The sequence below is a fragment of the Oryctolagus cuniculus genome, chromosome 8 (assembly GCF_964237555.1).
Source record: "Oryctolagus cuniculus chromosome 8, mOryCun1.1, whole genome shotgun sequence".
Taxonomy (NCBI): Eukaryota; Metazoa; Chordata; class Mammalia; order Lagomorpha; family Leporidae; genus Oryctolagus; species Oryctolagus cuniculus.
In genome coordinates, this window is record NC_091439.1 from 39,265,469 (window position 1) to 39,287,283 (window position 21,815).

At 37.1% G+C, this 21,815-nt stretch overlaps 1 protein-coding gene across 1 annotated transcript in view; it reads right to left on the reverse strand.

Annotated features, from left to right (window-relative positions):
• Positions 1-21,815, reverse strand: part of FAT4 (FAT atypical cadherin 4) — a 172,165-nt gene that overhangs the window by 50,368 nt on the left and 99,982 nt on the right. The window contains exons 5-6 of the mRNA XM_051820332.2: positions 17,933-18,855; positions 17,156-17,330 (exon numbers count right to left, since the gene is read on the reverse strand). Of these exons, the coding sequence (XP_051676292.1) occupies positions 17,156-17,330; positions 17,933-18,855 (1,098 nt within the window). The remainder of the gene's footprint in view (positions 1-17,155; positions 17,331-17,932; positions 18,856-21,815) is intronic.

Here is a 21,815-nt window from a genome sequence, read left to right on the forward strand (position 1 = left end):
ATATTGAATGTTGGGTCTAAATTTCTTGAACGAGTGTTTAATTATATGCAAATTAAGGAAGAAGAAGATAGTAATCTGAATAATGTTAACAGTCCTTCCACTGGTGTCATATGAATGAAAATTAGCTGGAGAGTATCTGCATGAGAATGGGTAAAAGAGACTGTGGTACGTGGGAGAGGGTACATATGATGAACTGAAAAACAAGTATGGTTACAGAGGCAAAAGATGAGAGGAGACACAAGACTCTTCAATCTCTTTTATTGATCTTTCACTCTACTCACTTGAAACTCAGCTTCCATCTGTAAAATGAAAATAACAATAGAATCTACCCCCCCTCAAAGAGTTTGTGAAGGAATATAATGTATTTGGGATAACACTGAGCAGGTTGTTCAAATGTATTATATACGGCTGTTTTATTACTGATTTTTTTAATAAAAGATTCATTTATTTATTTGAAAGGTAGTGTTACAGAGAGAGAGAGAGGGAGAGAGAGAGATATCTTCTGTCTGCTAGTTCACCCTCCAAACGGTGGCAACATCCAGGGCTGGGCCAAGCTGAATCTAGAAGTCAGAAGCTTATTCAGGTCTCCCACATGAGTGCAGGGACCCAAGCACTTGGGCCATCTTCTGCTGCTTTCTCAGGTGCATTAGCAGGGAGCTGAGCAGCTGGGACCTGAACTGGTGCCCATACAGGATGCCAGAGCTGCAGGCTGTGGCTTACCCTGCTGTACCACAGTGCTGGCCCCTATTACTGATTCTATACTTGTTTTAGACACAAAGTGGAAAACTGACACACACAAGGTCTATATTCAGTTTATAGATTTCTGGTTTATAGCTCTTAGAATTTTTTACTCCTCAAACGCTTTCAACTCAATCTTATGATATCATTGAGGGAAACATTTTGAAACTAATTTGTCTTACTGATTCCTTTACAGTATAAATGCATGAGTTGTTTGGCTTTCAAAAATTGATAGGCACATTTAAATGAAATTTTAAAATTCATGGTGGGCTTTTAAGAAGATCTGAATTGGGCCAGCACTGTGGCATAGCTAGCAGTGCTGCCTTCTGCAGTGCTGGCATCCCATATTGGTGCTGGCTCATGCCCCAGCTGTTCCATTTTTGATCCAGCTCTCAGCTATGACCTGGAAAAGCAGTAGAAGATGGCCCAAGTCCTTGGGCCCCTTCACCTTCTTGGGAGACTTGGAAGAAGCTCCTGGCTCCTGGCTTTGGATTGGCCCAGTTCTGGCCATTGAAGAACTTTGAAAAGTGAACCAGGGGATGGAAGACCTCTCTCTATGTCTGTCTGCCTCTTCCTCTCTGTAGCTCTGCCTCTCAAAAAATAAATATATCTTGAAAAGGAAATACAGAAAAAAAGATCTAAATGCCTCTGATATGCACATTGCTTCTCTAATTCACAATGCTTAAATATTTTGGAGATACCCAATAACAGCCAACCAAAGGCTTTATCACTGGTATTCAGAAGTGTCTTGGCAACACACATATGGAAAACCACATAAAATGATGACTAACTCATTTGGTCAGGAACATGTGATTTCTTTCTTTGTCTGTGAGCTACATATTATTGCAGAATCGTCTTCTGAGTTAATAAACAAACAGAAAAAAATGTTTACGCAGGAAGACTTAGAGCAAGCTCAACCTCACTGTCTTCATGCTACAGAATATCTTATTATTCCAGATGATGCCCAAAACACCCCAGTAACAACAGGCAAGCCAGCTTATGAAGTGGTCTCATAGATGATGCTTCATCTATAGGGGACTCCTCTCAAACCAAGAACCTTTCCCAGAGAGTACCCTCTTCTCTCCTTGTCATCTGTGCCCCAACTCACTTCACAAGCACTCAGAGTCCTCTGCTTTTCCCACCTTAAGAATAGAAAGCGAGGCAAATCTCGGCAACAGGCTCAACTTTCTCACTGCCCCAGGCAATGTACACATAGGTCTCTGTAATTTCTTGGTTAATTTTTCAAGGAAAACAGTACAAAACCTTTGATCTACGTTTCTAAGTCTTTCACTGCATTGTAATTAAATCCCCAGTTTACATTCTACTCCAGTGTTTTTTATTTTTATTCTTCACAATAGGGCTAAACACTTTACCCCGCACAACCTTTTTACTTGTGCATAGAGAATCTTAGCTCCAGAAGTCACCGCCTCTCAGCTTTACACAGAAAAATGCTATCAAGGGAGAAGTGTGAGGACACCCACTGATCTCAAAGGGGGAAGGCTCAAAGTTCTACTGCATTTTGGCTAGACTGAGGGACACAAGTCTCCTAGGCCATGGCCATTACACATCCCACCACTTCCTCACGTGCTAACTGAATGATGAAACCATGTGTTTTTTTGTTGTTGTTGCATTTCTGTGTTTTTCTTTTTTTAACCCTTATGTATTAGCTTTTTTGATAATTTAGAATACCTGAAAAGAGCCACATAAGAAGGAAAAAAGGTTTATTTGAGTTCACGGTTTGGAGTTGACCGTCCAAGAGGTGGCTCCATTAGTCTAGAGTTTGATGGCAGCTGACAACCGTATCTGCAGAGTACGGATCACATGGCAAACCATGAAGCAGATAGAGAGAGATGCAGGAGGCACCCTCTGCTTATATTACCAAGTCTCTCATGAGAACTACCTTCTGAGGGTACACTTCCAATCCAAGGACTTAAATAAAGACTTCCAGCTAGCTCATCTCAAGATGCCATAATTAGATCAAGTCTCTTCCCTTATTCCATCAATCATTAACATTAATCCCTAAATGTTAACATAAGATTTTGGGGTTTTAGCATCTACATGATTTGCAGCATTGAATCCTACTCAAAACTTAACACTTTTCTTTTAACTATGTAAAGAAGTCAGCTAAGGTGTTTATATTCCTATTTCCCAATATTATTATTTAAAATTTATTTTACTTCTTTGAAAGTCAGAGAGACAATTGTCATTCTTTGGTTCACTCCCCAAATGCTCACAAGAGCTGGGGCTTGGCCAGGACAAGCCAAAGCCAGGAGCCAGAATCCAACACAGTTCTCTCCAGTGTGTGGCAGGAATTTGAGTCATCACCTTCTGCCTCCCAGGGTGCAATCAGAAAGCTGGATCCAAAGCAGAGCTGTGCTTAACCCCTGGAACTCCGATTAAGGGTGTGTGGTCGCAAACAGTGATTTAATCCCTAGGCCAAATGCCCAAATACTCCTGCCCCAATCTTCTCATGGATCTATTCCATGTAAAATGTTCCTCAATGTTTACTATTACTTTAGCCAATTGAGATCTTTCTGCTGAATTCAGGCTAATACATCTAAGTACCTATTTATTGTCTCCTCTTGAGTTATCAAAGAAGCTCAACATAAACATGTCAAAAACCAAAAGCAGGGGCCAGTGCTGTGGCATAGTAGGCTAAGCCTCCACCTGCAGCACCAGTATCCCATTTGGGCTCCAGCTCATGTCCCAGATGCTCCTCAGATCCAGCTCTTTGATTATGGCCTGGGAAAACAGTGTAAGATAGCCCAAGTGATGTGGGACTGGTCAGAGAGATAGATTAGCTGGAGGCCACATCCCTTTTCCCCCACGTAATCTCACTTGTATCCACTCACCTGCCAATCAGACTGTGTAACCACTCCCCTTTTGGAAGTGAATAAGAGGCCTGGAGAGCACTGGGCCCACTTTCTCTCTTGCCTGCCTGCTCTCTCACCCCCTTGCCCTCTCGCTTGCAGCCTCTGGTCTGCTCCCTCTCTCCTGGTGGATCCCTGGAAATGACTGGTATGGAGTTCTCCATTTACCCTTCTTGGTGCACTCTCCCTAAATAAAGGCCTCCTGTTCCTGTGTATTCTTCTTACTCCCTAAACAAATTCTGAACCTTACCATGCTGCATGTCTTGCTTGGGCCTGTGCTTAGAATTCTTCTCTAAGTAAAAAGCAAGAGCCCAAAATACAAATTTTGGCCTAATTTAGCCCACAACAGAACTTCCTGGGCTTCTGCACCCTCACTGGAGGCCTGAAGGAAGCTCCTGGCTCCTGGGTTCAGATCAGCCCAGCTCTGGCTATGGTGGCCTTTGGGGGAGTAAACCAGTGGTTGGAAGACCTTTCTCTCTGTCTCTCCCTCTCTCTGTCGGTAACTTTGCCTCTAAAATAAATAAATAAAATATTAAAAACAGAATTATGTGCACTTATAAACACATATTAAACTCATATTTGATAACCAGATTTCTGGACTTAATATCCATCTTACCCATTTAATATATAAACTCCATGAAGTGTTTTTTAATTTTCTAAAATGAAGCCTTTAAAGTGCAAAGATTTTGACCAGTTACTTCACAGTCAGCCATAAAGGACAATGTAAACCAAGAAAAAATATTTTCAGTTTATAGACTTAGATAAAATCATGCCACTCTTTTTGCAGATGTTGTGCTTTATATTATTATTAGCAAAAAACTGCTGCCATATCCTCTATTAATGCAAGCTAAGTGAACAGAGTAATAATTCCATTAAACTAGATTTCTGTATAAACCCATGATGTATAATATTAGGTCTTTTCTTCAATCCATATTAACTTTCCTTTATTTTATATATTTGAAATCGCTGTAGTGAGTACATGGCAGAAACTTCCAGGAATTGAAAACTTTTAGTAATACACAATCTAGGAATGTTGGTCTTGGACTAAGGCTGAGCTGGGAGAATAAGACTGCAGACAAAGGTCAATGTTTCGGAGATAGTGTACTACTTATAAACAGAAGGTCCCAATTAATCCTGAATCCCATGAGAAGATTAAGAATACAGAGGCCAATGTTTAGCTTGAATGGATCTGATAATGATGAATTATATAGGTAGTGGCATAATAGGGCAAGATTATTCAGTTTCATCTGGGATTGATTTATGAGAACCAGATGCGATCAGAAAGACAAGGCAGGATATAACGACACAGGCTGCTGGTAGAGGATAGTGAGCAAATGAAAGGGCTAGAAGATACAAATGAACTAAAGGTCAAAGTCTCAGAAATTTGTAATTGTTGAGGTTAGGAGGGTGCATTGGACATTTGAATTAGAACTCAGAATCACAATTAGAAGTCAAAAGTCCAAGCACAAAGAATAGGGTGAAGATAAAAGGAATCTAAAATTTCAACTTGTAAAACTATATGCATTTTATATATACATACTTGTACATTTGTATATGTGTGTATATGTTCATACAAACACACATGCATATATATATATAAAACAAACAAGAATAAATTGCTAAGAACTTTTAAAATTTTTAGAGTAAATATGAAAATATATATCTTATTTTGAACAGCATTTTTTAAGTGTGCAACAATCAAAGCACAGCACACAGAAAGACTGTCTACAGCTTAATCCTGCAATTGTTCATTGCACCTTGGTTAGCCTCAAGCCTTATGAGTTATATTTTATTTTATTTATAAATGTTTAAAATAATATTGCCTTTAAGACTAGAAGTTTAATAACCAAAATATACCAAAATAAAGCTTAAAAATTTAAAATAAGATATTCAAAAGAAAATGTTTCAGGCAATCAAGTGCTTTATTGGATGCTTCGTGAATGAGTATGTCTTCAAATTTCAGGCAGTTCACATTTTTAATGTGAGCTCCTGCAAATTAAACAACTTTCCTGAAAGATAAAAAGTATGCAGCAGAAATAGAATCTGCTTAACTGAAATCTGTAGCTTTGCAACAAAGCAGATTTCACTCCTGACATCAAATCTTTGGTGAATGGATGCCCTTATGGAGTGTTTGTTATAATAAAGTAGTAGCTTCTTTTATTACCATGAGGTAAAACTATTTGTTTCACAATCAGTAAGCCATCCATGAAAAATGTATTGAAATTCAGTCATCCTTAATAATATCGAAGAATATGTGGTTAGCTTTGTTTGAATCCAAAAATATAAAAAGCAATAAATATGAAACATTTACACATGACTAATAGCTTTGAATATTAAAATATTCTATCTTACAAAATAATTTATTATTGCTACATACTTGTATAAACATATTGGCATAAATTTATATATACATATATATACACACACACATACAAACAGATACACACACTGAAGTTTCACTTGCTTTTGTTTTTCATTTTTCCATAGGAATCTTTATCAAAACACTATTAATTCCTTACTATAAAAATATGCTAAATAGAGGCAATAAGGAACACTAAAAAATTATTTAGTAGTTTTAGGAAAATGACACTGAATAGGGTGCAGAACAATGTGAATGTGCTGATTATTACTGAATTGTACACTTAAAATGGCTAAAACACAAGTTTTATATGTCTATTCTACCAAAATTTTGAAATAATATTAACTTACTACCTTATCCTTTCAAAAATTCATTATAAGACATTACTACGGAGAGAGCACTAAAAGAAAAAAAAATCCTAAACCTCCTATCAGAGATTTGAACTCTGAAACAGTAGAGGTTACCCACACCTTCTACACTCAACCTACCTCCTCCTCCTTACTGAAAATATCAAATTAGATATTTATAAAATAGTCCTCAAAACTGGCTATAAAATGACTACATTTCAACAAGATCATATTACAAGGTTCTTAAAAGGAAAAAAAGATCTTCATAATGAAATTGTTACTTTCTATTGCATAATGAGTATGTTTATCTTCTAGTTTTTGTAAGCTTTTCTTTAATATTGAAAACATCTTGCAATCTCCAAGTTGGAAATGTTCCAGATTTGTGTACTGTGGTTCATAGCTTTAATGAAGTAAATAAATAATAGAAATTATTTTACAAAACGTAATTATCTGCATCATAATGACAATTCTCATTCAATAAAATTTTATAAACTTATTTTTGTATTTTTATCTTATGAACACACAAATGAAATTCTATGTAGGAAGATTTTTCTTATTAAAAGTTAACTTATTAAAACAAAATTAGGCAAATAGGTAATTTATAATAATACTTATGTCACTAACCAATATGGTACAAAAATTGTATTAGAAATAAAAGGAAATAAAACAAGAAATTATCAACCTTGGAAACAAAATTCCCATCTGGAACAGATACTCTATCAGAAATACACATATAAGATCTTAAACAGATATATACAAGTAGGTAAGTCAAATGCAAATAATTTCTGGTAACTGAAGGTAATTCTAGCATCTTTGATTTATGAAATAATTGGTGTCTTATTAAATTTTTCTAGTAATATTCATTATTAAAAATGTTTATCATGGCTAGTGTCCTGAAATATTTTTCACAAATAGTAACAAAATGCAATATTTCTAGAATAATTAAAAAACAATTCTCTTCAAATACAAAATGTCACTTAACATAATTTTATCTTTCCTTTTGATTATTGAGCCATTTGTAATGCAGCAACCTCTTTCAACTAAACGTTGCACACAGTATTAATTCAAAATGTCATCATATACTTACCATGAAAATAAAGCATGGTGATTAGTCCTTTAGCTTTTAGCATTAACTTCTGCTAAAGCATCATGTTTCCCCTCCATTAAAAAGCAATTCCCAACCCCTGCATAGGAATGAAATTATTCCCTCTTTCAGTTGGATGATAAATGTTCTTAATTAGGAATGCTAACAAACTGAAATTTTCCCTGTACATCTATTAATTATGCTGACACATAGATACTTCATAACTGAACATTTTTGGTGAATCTATAGCCAGATATCTGTATATCTCTTTAGTATAACACACTATGAATAAATGAAGGATAGCATATTTAATTTGTGTGCAGATCAATCTCCTGCTTCTAAATTAAATACAGCCACACACAATGCCCAGCTGATTGCATTGCCGATTACGTATGTATGTATGGTATATATTTTATAATCACAGTATACTACCTAACATTCATTTTGCCATTTGTATTTTATAAATGCCTTAAATACACATTTCTTGATTTTATGAGGAAATTATTCCCATGATTTCTGGTTTATGAGCATTCTTACTTTATAGACTAATGATGGAGATCCATAAGTTTTTTGGTCTTCTTAAACCATTGCCATTTTTAATATAAACAGAAACAGTTCAAACAGAGGAAATTTTTAGAAACATAGTTCATATGAAATACAATATGGTAGTTAAGCTGGTACAAGGGAAGCAGTAAGTCATGGCTAAGAAATGGTCCCCTGATCAGACTGCGTGAGATGTCAGTCAGGGTGTTTAACTTTTCTAATACTCAGTTTTGTTTTTCCTTGTAAATGTATAAAATGTAAATAGTACTATCTAATTTACATAGCTGGTGTGAGATGACATAATACAGACCCTGGTACTTAGAAGCATGCGCTGAGCACACAGCAAATATCATCTAAATGTTCAGGAGTTTTCAAGTTGTATCTCTACTTGAATTTTTTCTAGAGAACTAAAACTTTATATATAATTTTCCTCTTGACATCTCCACAAATATCTCATAATATCTCACCTGTAACACGTCCAAAAGATAATTCTGATTGTTCTGCCCTAAAATCTTTACTTTTCCCAACTCCAGCTTGTGCAGGCCAATAATAAGGAATCCTATTTTTGACAAGACTCTTTTCCCAGCTTCCTACACCTCCAATCCCACCAAATTCAGGAGGCTCAACAACTAACTGTGTAACATATGTAACCAATTAATACCTGGCAGGATTCAGAACATGCTGCCCCCCAGAATGTGGCATGTTGGTACAGTGTTGCAACTTGAAGGAATCTGACCAACAGCCTGTGCTGAGAGCTGTGATCTCTCTGCTTCAGAAGACCTTCATGTGGGAGGGACCCTCTCCAACACCCAAGAAAGGGGCATTTATCTCAAGGACAGAGCACAAGGCGAGGATCTGAGAGACTGGCCGAGCCAGTTCCCCTCCTTTGCTCCTCGGAGCTCATCTGCCTTTCGCCTATCATGTTTTTCCATGACTTTGCTCTTGGTTAAATCTGTTGTCAATGCACTCGGGCTTAACTATTTTCTTCAGGTCTTCCTGCCCTTATGCAGAGTCTCAGGTCACACAAAACCGACACATTGTTATTCTTGGGCTTTACTAGTCTTTCTTTTGCTAGCATAATTTAAAATGGTTTCAATGAAGCTAAGATGGGGGGGGTGGATTTTTTTTTTTTTTTTTTTGACAGGCAGAGTGGACAGTGAGAGAGAGAGACAGAGAGAAAGGTCTTCCTTTTGCCGTTGGTTCACACACCACAGGGTCATCTGTTTCAACACTGTCTGGCCTCTCAGCAGGTACGCAGCGGCCTCTTGATCACATCTGTACCTGCATTCTTCACCACCACTGCTCCTGACAGGCTCCTTGCCACCACATCACGGCTTTCCAAACACCCCTGTCACAGGCTGGGCTCCCCCGGCCCAACAAGGCTCCCCCGACTGAAGTTAAAGCCGCTCATCACAGCCGGCCAGCCTGAGCTGTGCAGCCCTGCTTGCCTCAACTTCCAAGGCTCCCACTCTTTCACTCCGGCCCAGCTGCCCAGGTTCTCTGGCTGTTCTTTGGCTAAACTTAATCCCTGCTCCAGGGCTGTTGCATCCATACGCAGTGCTGCTCACCGTATTTTCACATTCCACTTTCCTGACCCTTCCATCCAAAATAACACCTCCTTCTCCCCACTCTCTAGTCATTTAACCTGTTCTACCTAACTGCATCACATCTCATATTACTTCGGTTTATGCATTACGTTGTGTTTATGTTTATATCTTTATCATCTAACGTTTAAATAGATTGCTGATTTGTTTGAAAGACAGAGACAGAGAGAAAAGAGGGAAGAAGTGGGGGAGAGAGAGAGAGAGAGAAAGTTCCTATTCTGTGGTTCACTCCCTAAATTCTCAACATTTAGACTGGGCCAGAACTAATCTAGGAGCCAGGAACCCAATCAAATTCTTCTGTGTAGGTGGCTAGAACACAACTACTCGGGCCATCACTACTGCTCCCAGTGTCTGTGTTAGCAGGAACCTGGAGATGGGAACCACAGCTGAGTATCAAATCCAGGGACCCAGAAATGGGAGTTTGGCATCTTATCCACTATATTAAATGCCTATGCCTATTGTGAATCTGTGTGACTTGAATGTAAGTTTTATGAGACAGAGACCTTCTCCTCTCACCACTGTATCTCTAGCATGTGGAAGAACGCCATAAGAATTTTATGACAAATCAATATTAAGTGCTTGTTCTGTATTAATAAAGTCCTTCTACTTGTCTTAGCTTCATTGGACTTATTTAAATTACACTAGCAAAAGTCTCATTAACTGTAATCAGAACACATAAGACATATTAAATGAGCATTGTAGCTTGATTTTAATAAAGGCAAAATGATAATTGCAGTGATAACCGGCAATATTATTATCTTCCACCTTTAAAGACTAATGAATTTTTAATAGCTTATCCTACTTAACAGTTTAATTTGAACAATGCCTAAATTTAAGCTTATTTTCAAAAGTCCAATATCAAAATTACTGACTCCAATTTGGCTCCACATAAAAGTGTTTTGAACAGCAGCTATATGGCTTAGCACTCAGGACTAGAGCGGATATGCCCGCATTTCATATAACAGTGCTTGGGTTCCAGTATCAGCTCTGTTTCAACTACAACTTCCGGCTAATGTGGGCCTGGGAGGTGGCAAGTAACGGCTCAGGTAGTTGGGTCCCTGCCACTCACATGAGAGACCTGGATTAACTTCCTGGCTCCCAGTTTCAGCCCAGCCTAACTCTAGCCATAAGGTTATTGGAGAGTGAACCAGTGAATAAGAGCTCTCTTTCTGTTTGTTCTGTTTCTGTCTATTCTTCTGTCTCTCAAATAAATAAATTAAAAATGCATAAAAATGATTAGAAATACATACATATTTAGAAAAGTGAAATAACTATTGAATATTGTATTCATTAAAGGAAAATGAATATCATATACAAAGAAAAGCAGCTTTAAAATTGCAATTTTGGAAATATTTGTCATATATAGTCAACAGGATGTTTTAAGGAACAGCCTGATTTCCTTAAAGTATTTAGTAAATATGGTTTAGACAAGTAAGATCTTGGTTGCAAGGCAGGAATCCTGGATATTGCCCCTGACTCTGCTATTACTGGGTCTGCATGCCTGGCCAGCAGATTCTCTACCCCCGGCTTCAATTACCTTATTCAGAAAATAAAGGAAGTAGGCTGGATCATCTCCAAGATATTTTCTGGCCAACAATTATCAATTTATGTCTGATTTCCCTAACTTTAGAATTTCTTTGTGTATACTTCTCTTTATAATACTTTAATTCTACACATTGATATAACTGATAGCCTCAAACTAACATCATATCTTGTTTTATCACCTTGCCTTTTCACATATAAATTCAGTTCCTTGAAAGAGTAATATTGGTGAGTACTAAAGGCCAACAGATTTTGAATTTGCCAATGATCATCCTAAGATAAAAGAAAATGAAAAGACCTCAATGTTACCTGCATAGATATATATGTATTGGAATAGTGTATCTAAGTCTCAACAGGTCCATAACAAATGCAAAATAATCAAACTTTTCATATCAAGATGATGTGAAGAGTGATAAGCTCTTATATTTAAGCTATGCCAAACTGGTTGTCACAAGGAGGGTATATGCAGAAGTGCTTGGAGTTTTGGGCGATATGGAAGCCTCGGACATTTTACTCTGGAGAGCCCAGTGATAAAAGAATTGACAGTGGCAGAACATTTTGAAAGCACATAGTTTTTGTTTATGCAAAGATCCTGAATTGGTGAATCCATCTAAGAAAAGGTAAATAGCAAAGTACAGAGTAGCAACAAGACCTGGTAGAATGTCTAATAGATAACTAATTTGAATAAGAGCCAGAAGGTTCAGGGGAGAGTCATGAGAACATGGTTCAAGCAGTATTTTAAGCACTTGAAACTGAATTAAAGCCATAAAATGCTTCAGTGGTTCCTTGCATGTGACTGCAATTTATCACTTCACACTAAATGCTACAAAGCCTCAAACACTTGTGCTGCTTTTCAAGGCAGAAGTCAATTTGAATGACCACAACCAATGTTGCAAATACTTCTGGAATTTCAGCCCTGAGTTAAAAAAGACTTGTACTTTTCCTTTTGGAAGATCTTTTTAAAAAACCTGCAGACGAACACTTTGTGACCATACACTAAATATAGGTATAGTAAAACCAGATATAACAATTACATATCAAAATAACAGATTGGAGGGACCTGAATTAAGGTGCAGTGAATTAAGCCACCATTTGTGATGCTGCCATCACATAACAGAGCGCGAGTTTGTTTTCTGGCTGCTCTGCTTCCAATCTGGTTCCCCGCTAATGCACCTGAGAAACCAGCAGATGATGGCCCAATACTTGGGTTCCTGCCACTCACATGTGAGAGACCTGGATGGAGTTCCTGCCTCCTGCATTCAGCCTATCTAATCCAGTCCTATCTGTTACACGCAACTGGAGAATGAAAAAAGAAAATGGAAAATCTCTCTCTTTCTCTGTCTCCTTTTTCTGCCATTCTTCCTTGCAAATTAATAAGTAAGTCTTTTAAAATTAAACAAGGGTGCTGGCACTGTGGTGTAGCGGGTAAGGCCGCCACCTGCAGTGCCAGCATCCCATAGGAGCATCACTTGAGACCTGGCTGCTCCACTTCCAGTCCAGCTCTCTACTATTGCCTGGGAAAGCACTGGAAGATGGTCCAAATCCTTGGGCCCCTGAACCCACTTGGGAGACCTGGAAGAAGCTCCTGGCTCCTGGCTTCAGGTAGGCACAGCTCCGGCCATTGCGGCCATTTGAGGAGTGGACCAGTGGATGGAAGACCTCTCTCTCTTTCTGCCTCTCCTTCTCTGTGTGACTCTGGCTTTCAAATAAATAAATAAATAAATCTTAAAAAATAAACAAAATAACAGATTGGTGATTAAGCAAAATCTGATGATCATCAGTGTATTTCATTAAACATTGATTCATTCAACAAATATTTGTTAGTGTCTTTTAAGTCATGTGTCCTATTCTGAGTGTTTCTGAGAATCCAGTGTTGAGTGGAACTTAGAAAATGTTCCTTCTTCTGGAAGCATGATAGAGCTGGATGAGGGGAACCACACCACACACACTCAAAGGCAGTTTATATATAAGCATAAGATTATAGCTAACAATTACTATTAAGGAGAAAACTCAACAAGGTAAAGTGATAGGGGGCTCTGAGGAGAGGATAAAGGGCAGCATTATTGGTGGTCAACCCCCACCCCCACCAAAAACAAAAATAAAAACACTGCTGGATGCAGAGCAAAATGTTCCAGGAAGGAAGAACCACAAGTACAAGCCCTTGCTGATTCCCTTAGTGCAAAACTTCCATACTGGTCGATCTCCACCAAATGCAGTTAGGAGAAGACAAAATGTGAGCAGCAGCCAGCACACCAGGGCTGGCTCTAGGTAAGGCAACGGTGGTGACAGTACAGGATGTCGAGTTTGTGAGCAGAAGCCAGGCCATTTGATGCTGTGAGGTCAAAAAATTTGGTTTTATTCTTGGAAACCACTGTAGGATTTTTAAGCAAGCAATGGGGTATCTCAGCTTATGGTTTAAAAGTTCATGAGGGCTGGCAGTATGGCCTAGCTGTTCAGATGCTGGTTGGGTGCCTGTATCCTACATCAGAGTACCTGGGTTTGAACCTCTGCTCTGCTTCCTATTTCAGCTTCCTGCTGATTCAGACATTGGCGGGCAGCAGGTGATGGCTCAAATGACTTATAATCTAGTTAGCAGTTTAATTATATAGGAATAAACGGACTAAAATTATTATAGCCTGTGCTAGTTTTGTTTTCTTGTAATGTAACATTCTCTTTCCACACATGACGGGGTAGTTGTAGGATTTTTTTTTTTTTTTTTTTGAGCGCTAGACAGGAGTAGAGAGTTTCCAGATGTGCTGCCCCATGACCATGCAGTCAGTAAATAAAAATATGATGATAGTTGGAATGCTAATGTTTTCTTAAAAAAATTTGAAGATTTAGAGCTTTGTGTGATTAAAAAGCTGCCGCTTCAATTCCTTCCATATTGCCAAAATTGACCTATCTTTGAGCTGCCACCAGGTAAGAGTTTAAAGGAGCAAAGGAAAAGTGATTTGTGAGATAAGGAATAAAACTGTCAAATTTTTATTCTTTAGAATACTTTGACATTTTCCTGGTCATTAGAACACCACAAATTTGAGAATAACGTGGCATCTGGGGTCTAAAAGCTGCCATATTTTTCTGAATTTTCTCATGTCATCTACCAATTTGACTTTTAAATCATAGCAGTGAATATGTATTTTTAAGCCCCATGTCAGAAACCTTATTTTTTCCTGCAAAATGGGCTTGAGTTGAAGATTCTGAAACTGCTATCTAAAACTCTCACATCCTTCTCAAGTGGTTACCCTTGATATCCATCAGAAGCAAGGGAATTAATGGAACATGGAATTGTGGTCATATGTGTTTTAATGACTTTAAATTATCTAGTCCCACTTTGCTCACGGCTTCTGATTGCTTTCTCTATCATCCATAACAAGTGATTTTCAGACATGTAATTGAATACTTGGCTGCCAGTGGCATCAGAGGCACCAGTCTATTTTTAGGGCAACCTAAAGAAACACACACACACACACACACACACAGAGGCAGAGACAGAGAGAGACAGAGACAGAGACAGAGAGAGATAGACTGTGCTTTGGAGCAAGATTTAATTAATTCTTTAAAGATTTCAAAAATGGTGTAACCTAAGTCCTAGTCACTGATGTTACTGAAACTCATTGTTGTCTCCCATCAAGCTCTTTAATATCACTTTTAAAGCCCAGAATAACAGACTGCAGAAGATTTTTTTAACCAGTGATGTGAATTTTCATTCTCCATTATCCAGGCTTCTCCCTAACTCACAACACTTTTATCTCAATTTAGGCAGAATCTTCACCCACTCGGTCTTAATATTTCTCTTTTAATAAAATAACAGTTCTTCAAAGAAATTGCAGTTAGGCTTCTGTTATTTATCTTCACCTTAAGAAATAAGTCTCTTATTTTCCCCAGATCAAGGTTGACAGCTTCAAGAACTGACAAAATTTGTATCCCGAGAACCAGGTCCTGGGTCTTCAGGGGTCTGCACATTTAAAACAGTGCTTTGGTGAGCTGTGTCATGGAAGTTCCTAACAGGCTGATTCCTCTAAGTATATCAGAAGAGAATGTTTTTCAGCTCTGTCATTTTTTTTTTGTTTTTGATATTCATTTTTTGATATTATTTATTTATTTATTTATTTATTAAAGATTTAATTTATTTATTTCAAAGTCTGAGTTACACAGAGAGAGGAGAGACAGAGAGAGAGAGAGAGAGAGATCTTCCATCCGTTGGTTCACTCCCCAAATGGCCGCAATGGCCGGAGCTGCGCTGATCCGAAGCCAGGAGCCAGGAGCTTCCTCCGGATCTCCCACGCGGGTGCAGGAGCCCAAGGATTTGGGCCATCATCTACTGCTTTCCCAGGCCATAGCAGAGAGCTGGATCAGAAGAGGAGCAGCCAGGACTAGAACCGGCGCCCATATGGGATGCCGGCACTTCAGGCCAGGGCTTTAACCCACTGTGCCACAGCGCCAGCCCCCATGGCAAGTTCTAATTCTTTGGGTTTGTTTTTGTTTTTGTTTTTGTTTTTGTTTTTTTGTTTGTTTCTAATAAAATGTCCCTTGGTGTTGTCATTTTGGTGGCAAAACATTGCAAGTGATGGTTAAGTTTATTGTCTGGTCCACATAATCCTCATTAACCATAATTTGGTTCAATTACATTTTTAAAATATGTGGAGCTTTTTTTTTTTTTGCAATGACTAAGTAGTTACTATGTAATGTATCTTTAGATGTTTAAAAAGAAATATTTGCTATACCAAAGAAGTTCCTAAGGTTGCAATCTATGAAATGAAACTCAATGTGGCCCGTATTTTTTTTAAAAACAGGATTTAGCTATTCAACATACATAAATTAAACTTTATAACAAGTACTTTTTAACTATTGTTAAGCCCTTTGTGCTGTGGAAGAAACTGAGATTGACACTGAGCAGATATAAAAAAATGTATACATTAATTGAAACATTTCATCAAATGTAGAAAGAACCCAGTGGAAAGGCTAGAATGTTCTTCTCTATCAGTTGCCATATACACATATATATGACCATACAAACATATCTCTCTGTCTCTCTCCAAATATATACATATATAAATACATAGGTGTATATAAACATAATTTCAGAAATCTAAAGTCCAACAAACTTGTCTTGACTTTAACAAAGAGTTCAAGAAATATTTTCTTAAATATGCCAACAGTATTAAATTTTTAAATACTTAAATATTGAATTGAATTGTGATATCAATTTTCACAAATGAATATTACTTAATGATAATATTCCATAATTCTTTAATCCATTGGGAAAATCAATATAATTTACTTATTTTTTTCAGCAAATATTGAAGCAATACCTATTTTATTCAAGGCACAAAGATTCTTTGATGGATTTTTAGCCGTTTTAGTTTTGAATTAAAAGTGCTTTTATGAAAAGAGTCCATATATGCAAAACAACATAGTATAAATAAAACTGCTACTGTTAAAAATTAAAATTGTATTTTATTATTGCTTGCTAAAAATTGTACGTAATTACTATTTCTGAATAATAAAATCTAATGCAAACTGATTTTCATTAGTTCTGTAGCAGGCCATTACACTGCTAACCTGAGGAAATCTCCAGTCTCACTGATACTCTGTGGAGCTTTATGGCACTCATCAAATGCCTACTACAGCAATTGCAGTATTGTAGAATCTTGAGAACTAACTCAATAGAATCTTGAGAACTAACTCAATAGAACTGTGGACAACCTCTCCAATCTTCACAATGAGTTTCAAGAATCCCTGGATTCTCTAAAGCTAAAGTACTTTAAATATGTGTGGGCTCCAGTGGAGGAGGATAATCTCACACCCAGAGACAATCAGGAGGTGGGTGGTTTCCAAGGCAAGGTGGTTTTACTGAAATAGAATTTTGCTTGTGATATCCTCAAGACCTTATCAAATTTCATCAAGTTATTTGTGTGCTCTTAATTACATGTGTATATATACATATATATAATAAACATTTCAAATATTGGTAAATTTCAATAAATATTCAATTTAATGATAAAAATAATTTTCTACTGACATAATAACAAAATCATCTGCAACTGAACAGATCTGCAATGGATTACCTGAATCTGTAGCTGTAATCACCAAGACAAAGTGCTCCTTTGCTTCCCGGTCCAGACTCTGTGTTACTTCAAGTTCTCCACTGGCTGACAGAGTGAAAGCATTGTCTTCATTTCCACCAAACAGAACATATGAGAGCTTGCTGTTAGAGCCTTGGTCATCATCTCTTGCCACCACCTAGCGAAGAGAACAGCACATGCCATGTTTGCGAGTGAAACGAACACAGTGCATGCTGGCATATGAAACACATCTATTAAAAAAGAGATTGAGTCAGATTAAAAACTCCAAATACACAGCTTCAAGTTTTCAAATAAAAATGGTAAAATATATAATGCACAAGTACACTTCCATTAAAATATGCATAAAACTAATGCACAGCATTTTTGGAAAGTTTCACAAAAATTTTGACAGCCATTTCATGTCGGGGTAGAGTTTATGAGGTGTGAAGGAAGAATAATATTTGGAAACTAAATTTTTACATCCCCTTATTTCCTTACTGTGGCACATATTACTCTCATCATGAAATCAAGTTAAAAAACACACAAATACATACATGCATGCAATATAAATACACATAAAAAGGAATGGGGATGCGATGTTATAATCTCTGAAGAAATCAATAAGACTTCAGTATAATGTTCATCGCCCATTCCTTGCCAAGGTCTGCAACTGAGCATTAATGGGTGAGCATGAGGAGAGGATGGGGCAAGCAGGAATAGGGTAGAAGATGAGAGGTTTTCACTGTGAACACAATACTTGTTTTATTTAAATATACTGACCTGAAGAATCGTTCTGGGTAGTGTCTCTAAATTCTCGGGGACATTTACAGAATATGGAGATAGCTCAAATATGGGAACAAAATCATTGATATCCAATAAAGCGATGCTGACAGTGGAAGTATCAGTTCTAGGGGTGCTGCCTCGATCTGTCGCCTGAACAGTCAGAAGGTAAACAGGGGTCTTCTCCCTATCCAAAGGCTTAGCCACAGTGATGGCACCGGTGACAGAATCAATGCGAAATTCCTGATTGGCGTTACCGTCAACAATGCCATAGCGAATCTGTCCATTTGTACCTTCATCTCCATCTGCTGCAAATACTTGTATGATATCTGTTCCAGTAAGTGTGTTTTCATTGATCTCCACTTTATACAAAGCCTGGGAAAAAGCTGGGTTGTTATCATTGATGTCCAGTACCATAACTACAACTTCTGTAGATGAAGACAAGGACGGTTGACCTTTGTCTGTAGCCACCACCATGAGAGTATAATTTGAAACTTCTTCTCTGTCCAGTTCTCCTGTAAGCCTCACTTCACCATCAATGGTTCCAATACTGAACTTGCTTCCCAAAGGGTTCAGCAGGGTGTACTCAATATAGCTGTTTGGGCCACTATCTGGGTCAGTTGCTTGAGCTTTGAAAACTACAGTATCAATAGGTGTGTTTTCTGGAATATATGTCAATTTAGGGGAAAGAAATGTTGGTGGGTTATCATTCACATCCAACAAAATAATGGAGACTTGTGCGGTGCTTGTGAATCTGGAGCCTGGGTGCTGTGGCAGGTCATGCACCTGTACAACCAGGTTGTAGAAGGACTGACTTTCCCGATCCAAAGCTTTCAGAACTTTCAGGACACCATTCTGATCAACTGTGAACTGCCCAAGGCCATCCCCTGAAGCAATGCTATAAGCCAACTGGGAGTTGATGCCTGAAATTGAAGAGAACAATTAAACTTTCCTAAATGTGTGCTCATGGCAGACTAACCTGCATCAAAAAGTCTGGCATGTAATTTTGCATGTTTGTTATATCAAGCACCCAAACACACTTTATGAATTTTTTAGCTGAAGTTAACTTTATTTTAGTAAATAACACATACACAGAACTCTTTTCCTGTTAATTTTTTTACCTGAAAAGATGTTTACAATCTGGTGAACAGATGATATATATACTGCTTGCTATTTACTACAGTGTTGAAATGTTGAATTATAAAAGTAAAGAGAAAAGTATTCCAGAAAGAAGATAGTTTTCTATACATTTCCTTGTTTCTATCACATAATCCCCATGGGTTCAACACTAGCAGTGTCACACTCTACACTATTGGCTAAACATTTATAACTTCAGTAATTCATTGAGGCCAACCTCAATTTTCAGAGAAGGGTAATAAAAATTTCTGATGCTTGGTATTAGTCATGGATGTTTTAAGTCTACTTTTACATTTCTTGTCAGAACCAATATATGCTTTTTAATTCCTATTAAGCATCTGGCCAAATAATGGCCTTTGAGAAAAATAGTTCTCTTTCACATTTTATTATGCATATTTAAAGTTTTTAAAAAGTATTCTTTAGAGGAATCATCAGCAGTAAAATTGTACATAAAGTCTCCAAATATAAATGCTCACACTCACACTATTACAGGCTATATTTAGGTAATATCCATTTTTCCTAGGAACATGTGTCACTTCTTAATTTAAAAAATCTAAATCCTCATTTCAGAAAATGATTGCAGGGATACTTATAAGAAAGATCATGTGAAGAATACATCAACCTATTGTTTTAGTAAATAATATAAAGTAAGTAAGAGACATAGTAAAATCAGAATGAAAAAGATTTACTATTTTATTCTGCATTTGGTATTTTATCTTAAAAATTATGAGACTATTACAGGATATTGGTATAAGTAACATATTGCAATACTCCATTCTTAGTAAGATTTTAAACTAGAGAATTAAGGAGTCTACTGACAACATAAATTGCCTGAAAATAGGACCTCCAATTCTGAAATTAATTTTAACTATTCAAGTTTCTGAATTCTACTTTTCAGAATTGATGTGTACTCTTTACCAAGAGGATCCTAGAACAATTTGATAATGTCCTTATCCACATTTTTTTAAAATATTCTGATTTCAAGATTCTATGAATACTTGTGTTAGCTAGCTTTTGCCTTGTCCTGAACTCACCAGCTTCCTTATTAAGACAAACTTTAACGAATTCCATTAGGAATTTTCTTTTCTACCACGTAGGTCCTGTTCTTTCGTAAAATGCCATTATTACTCTTTTCCCATGAGTTTCTCTCTCCCTGAATAATGTCATTTGCCTATATGTAGATGCAGAGGAAAATTGCTTATGAAAATAACATTTAGGTACTAGCTAATTGACAAATATTTTTAGAGTAAATAATGTTTGAGATGATAATTGACAGGGTAGAGTTTTTCCCTTCATTATGAATTGCAGTTTTTATTCTTTAAAGGGTTAAAAAAACAATTCACTAGTGAACAAAGCAGAGGTTATAAATTTCAGAATACTTAGCAGTCTTATGATCAGGAATTACATGAATAAAATAAAGAGCCAAAGGGACCATGGGTCAATTTTCCAACAGGAGAGAAACAGAAATTTAAGAACTGGATATAACAAGATCAATAGTCTACTTCAACTCCTTTTCCTAAAACTCCACAAGTTTCAGAGAATAAAAAGCTTCACTAACATTTACATACAAAGGAGTGTAATATCCATATTATGGATATATCTATTTAAGAAACTATTTATTTTTATGACAGGTCTGATGAATGTATGTGTATACATGTTTGTTAAAAAGATTTACTTATTCATTTATTTATTTGAAAGGCAAAGTTACAGAGAGAAAGAGGAGAGACAGAGAGAGGGGGAGAGAGAGAGAGAGAGGGAGAGATCTTCCATCCCCTAGTTCACTCCTCAAATGGACACAATGATGGGGATCAGGCCAGACCAAAGCCAGGAGCTAGGAGCTTCTTCCAGGTCTCCCAGTGGATGTAGAGGCCCAAGGACTTGGGCCATTCTCCGCTGCATTCACAAATGCAGTAGCAGGGAGCTGGTTGGAACTGGGGCAGCTAGGACTCCAACTAGTTCCCAAATGGGATGCCAACATCACAGGCAGTGGATTAATCCACTGTGCCATAACATGATCCCAGTTTGTAATGCCTTGAAAAATACAAAGCTTGGACCGTTTTTCTTTCTTTACTCTTAGCAGCAAATATCTGAATCAAGAAACACTAAATATATTATTTTTGAATTGTAAATTTTAGTCATAAGTATTGGAACTTGACTTCAGTTGGTTTTATAGCCCACCAGATGGTAAACAGCCCACATTTTGAGCCATCTGTGTTCAATGTTCTGAAAGTCATTCAGTTACATGATTCTTCCTGGCAGTTTTATTGTGTGTGTATGGTTGTGTCACATATATATCTGGATTTCAGTCTTGTGAAATGCTTAGTTCCAGGAAGAACAGCACATAAAATATAAATAAATATTAATAATAAAATATATTTAAAACTCCAGGTATGCAGCTCTTTGTTACAATGTGTGTGCATTTATTCACAACCCTTCAATAATGTATCACTGTTTCTATAGAGAACTAGCACTTGTCCAAGGAACACACTGCTGCCACACAGGGCAGTGTTCAGACTGCATTCCTCTTTATGCAGCAGTTTGAACAAGGCCAGCAAATTACTGTAATGTGAACCCATTCACAATTCAAATCATCTGCATCATGTACTACATGTATATGGCACATTTATTCAGCAAAAATTATAATTATTTCATTATCAAAACACTCTTGTGTGATTCTCTGATATTTTAAAGTATATATGATTTTCAGAACAATAAAATAATAATTAAAGTCAGAATGTTCTCATGA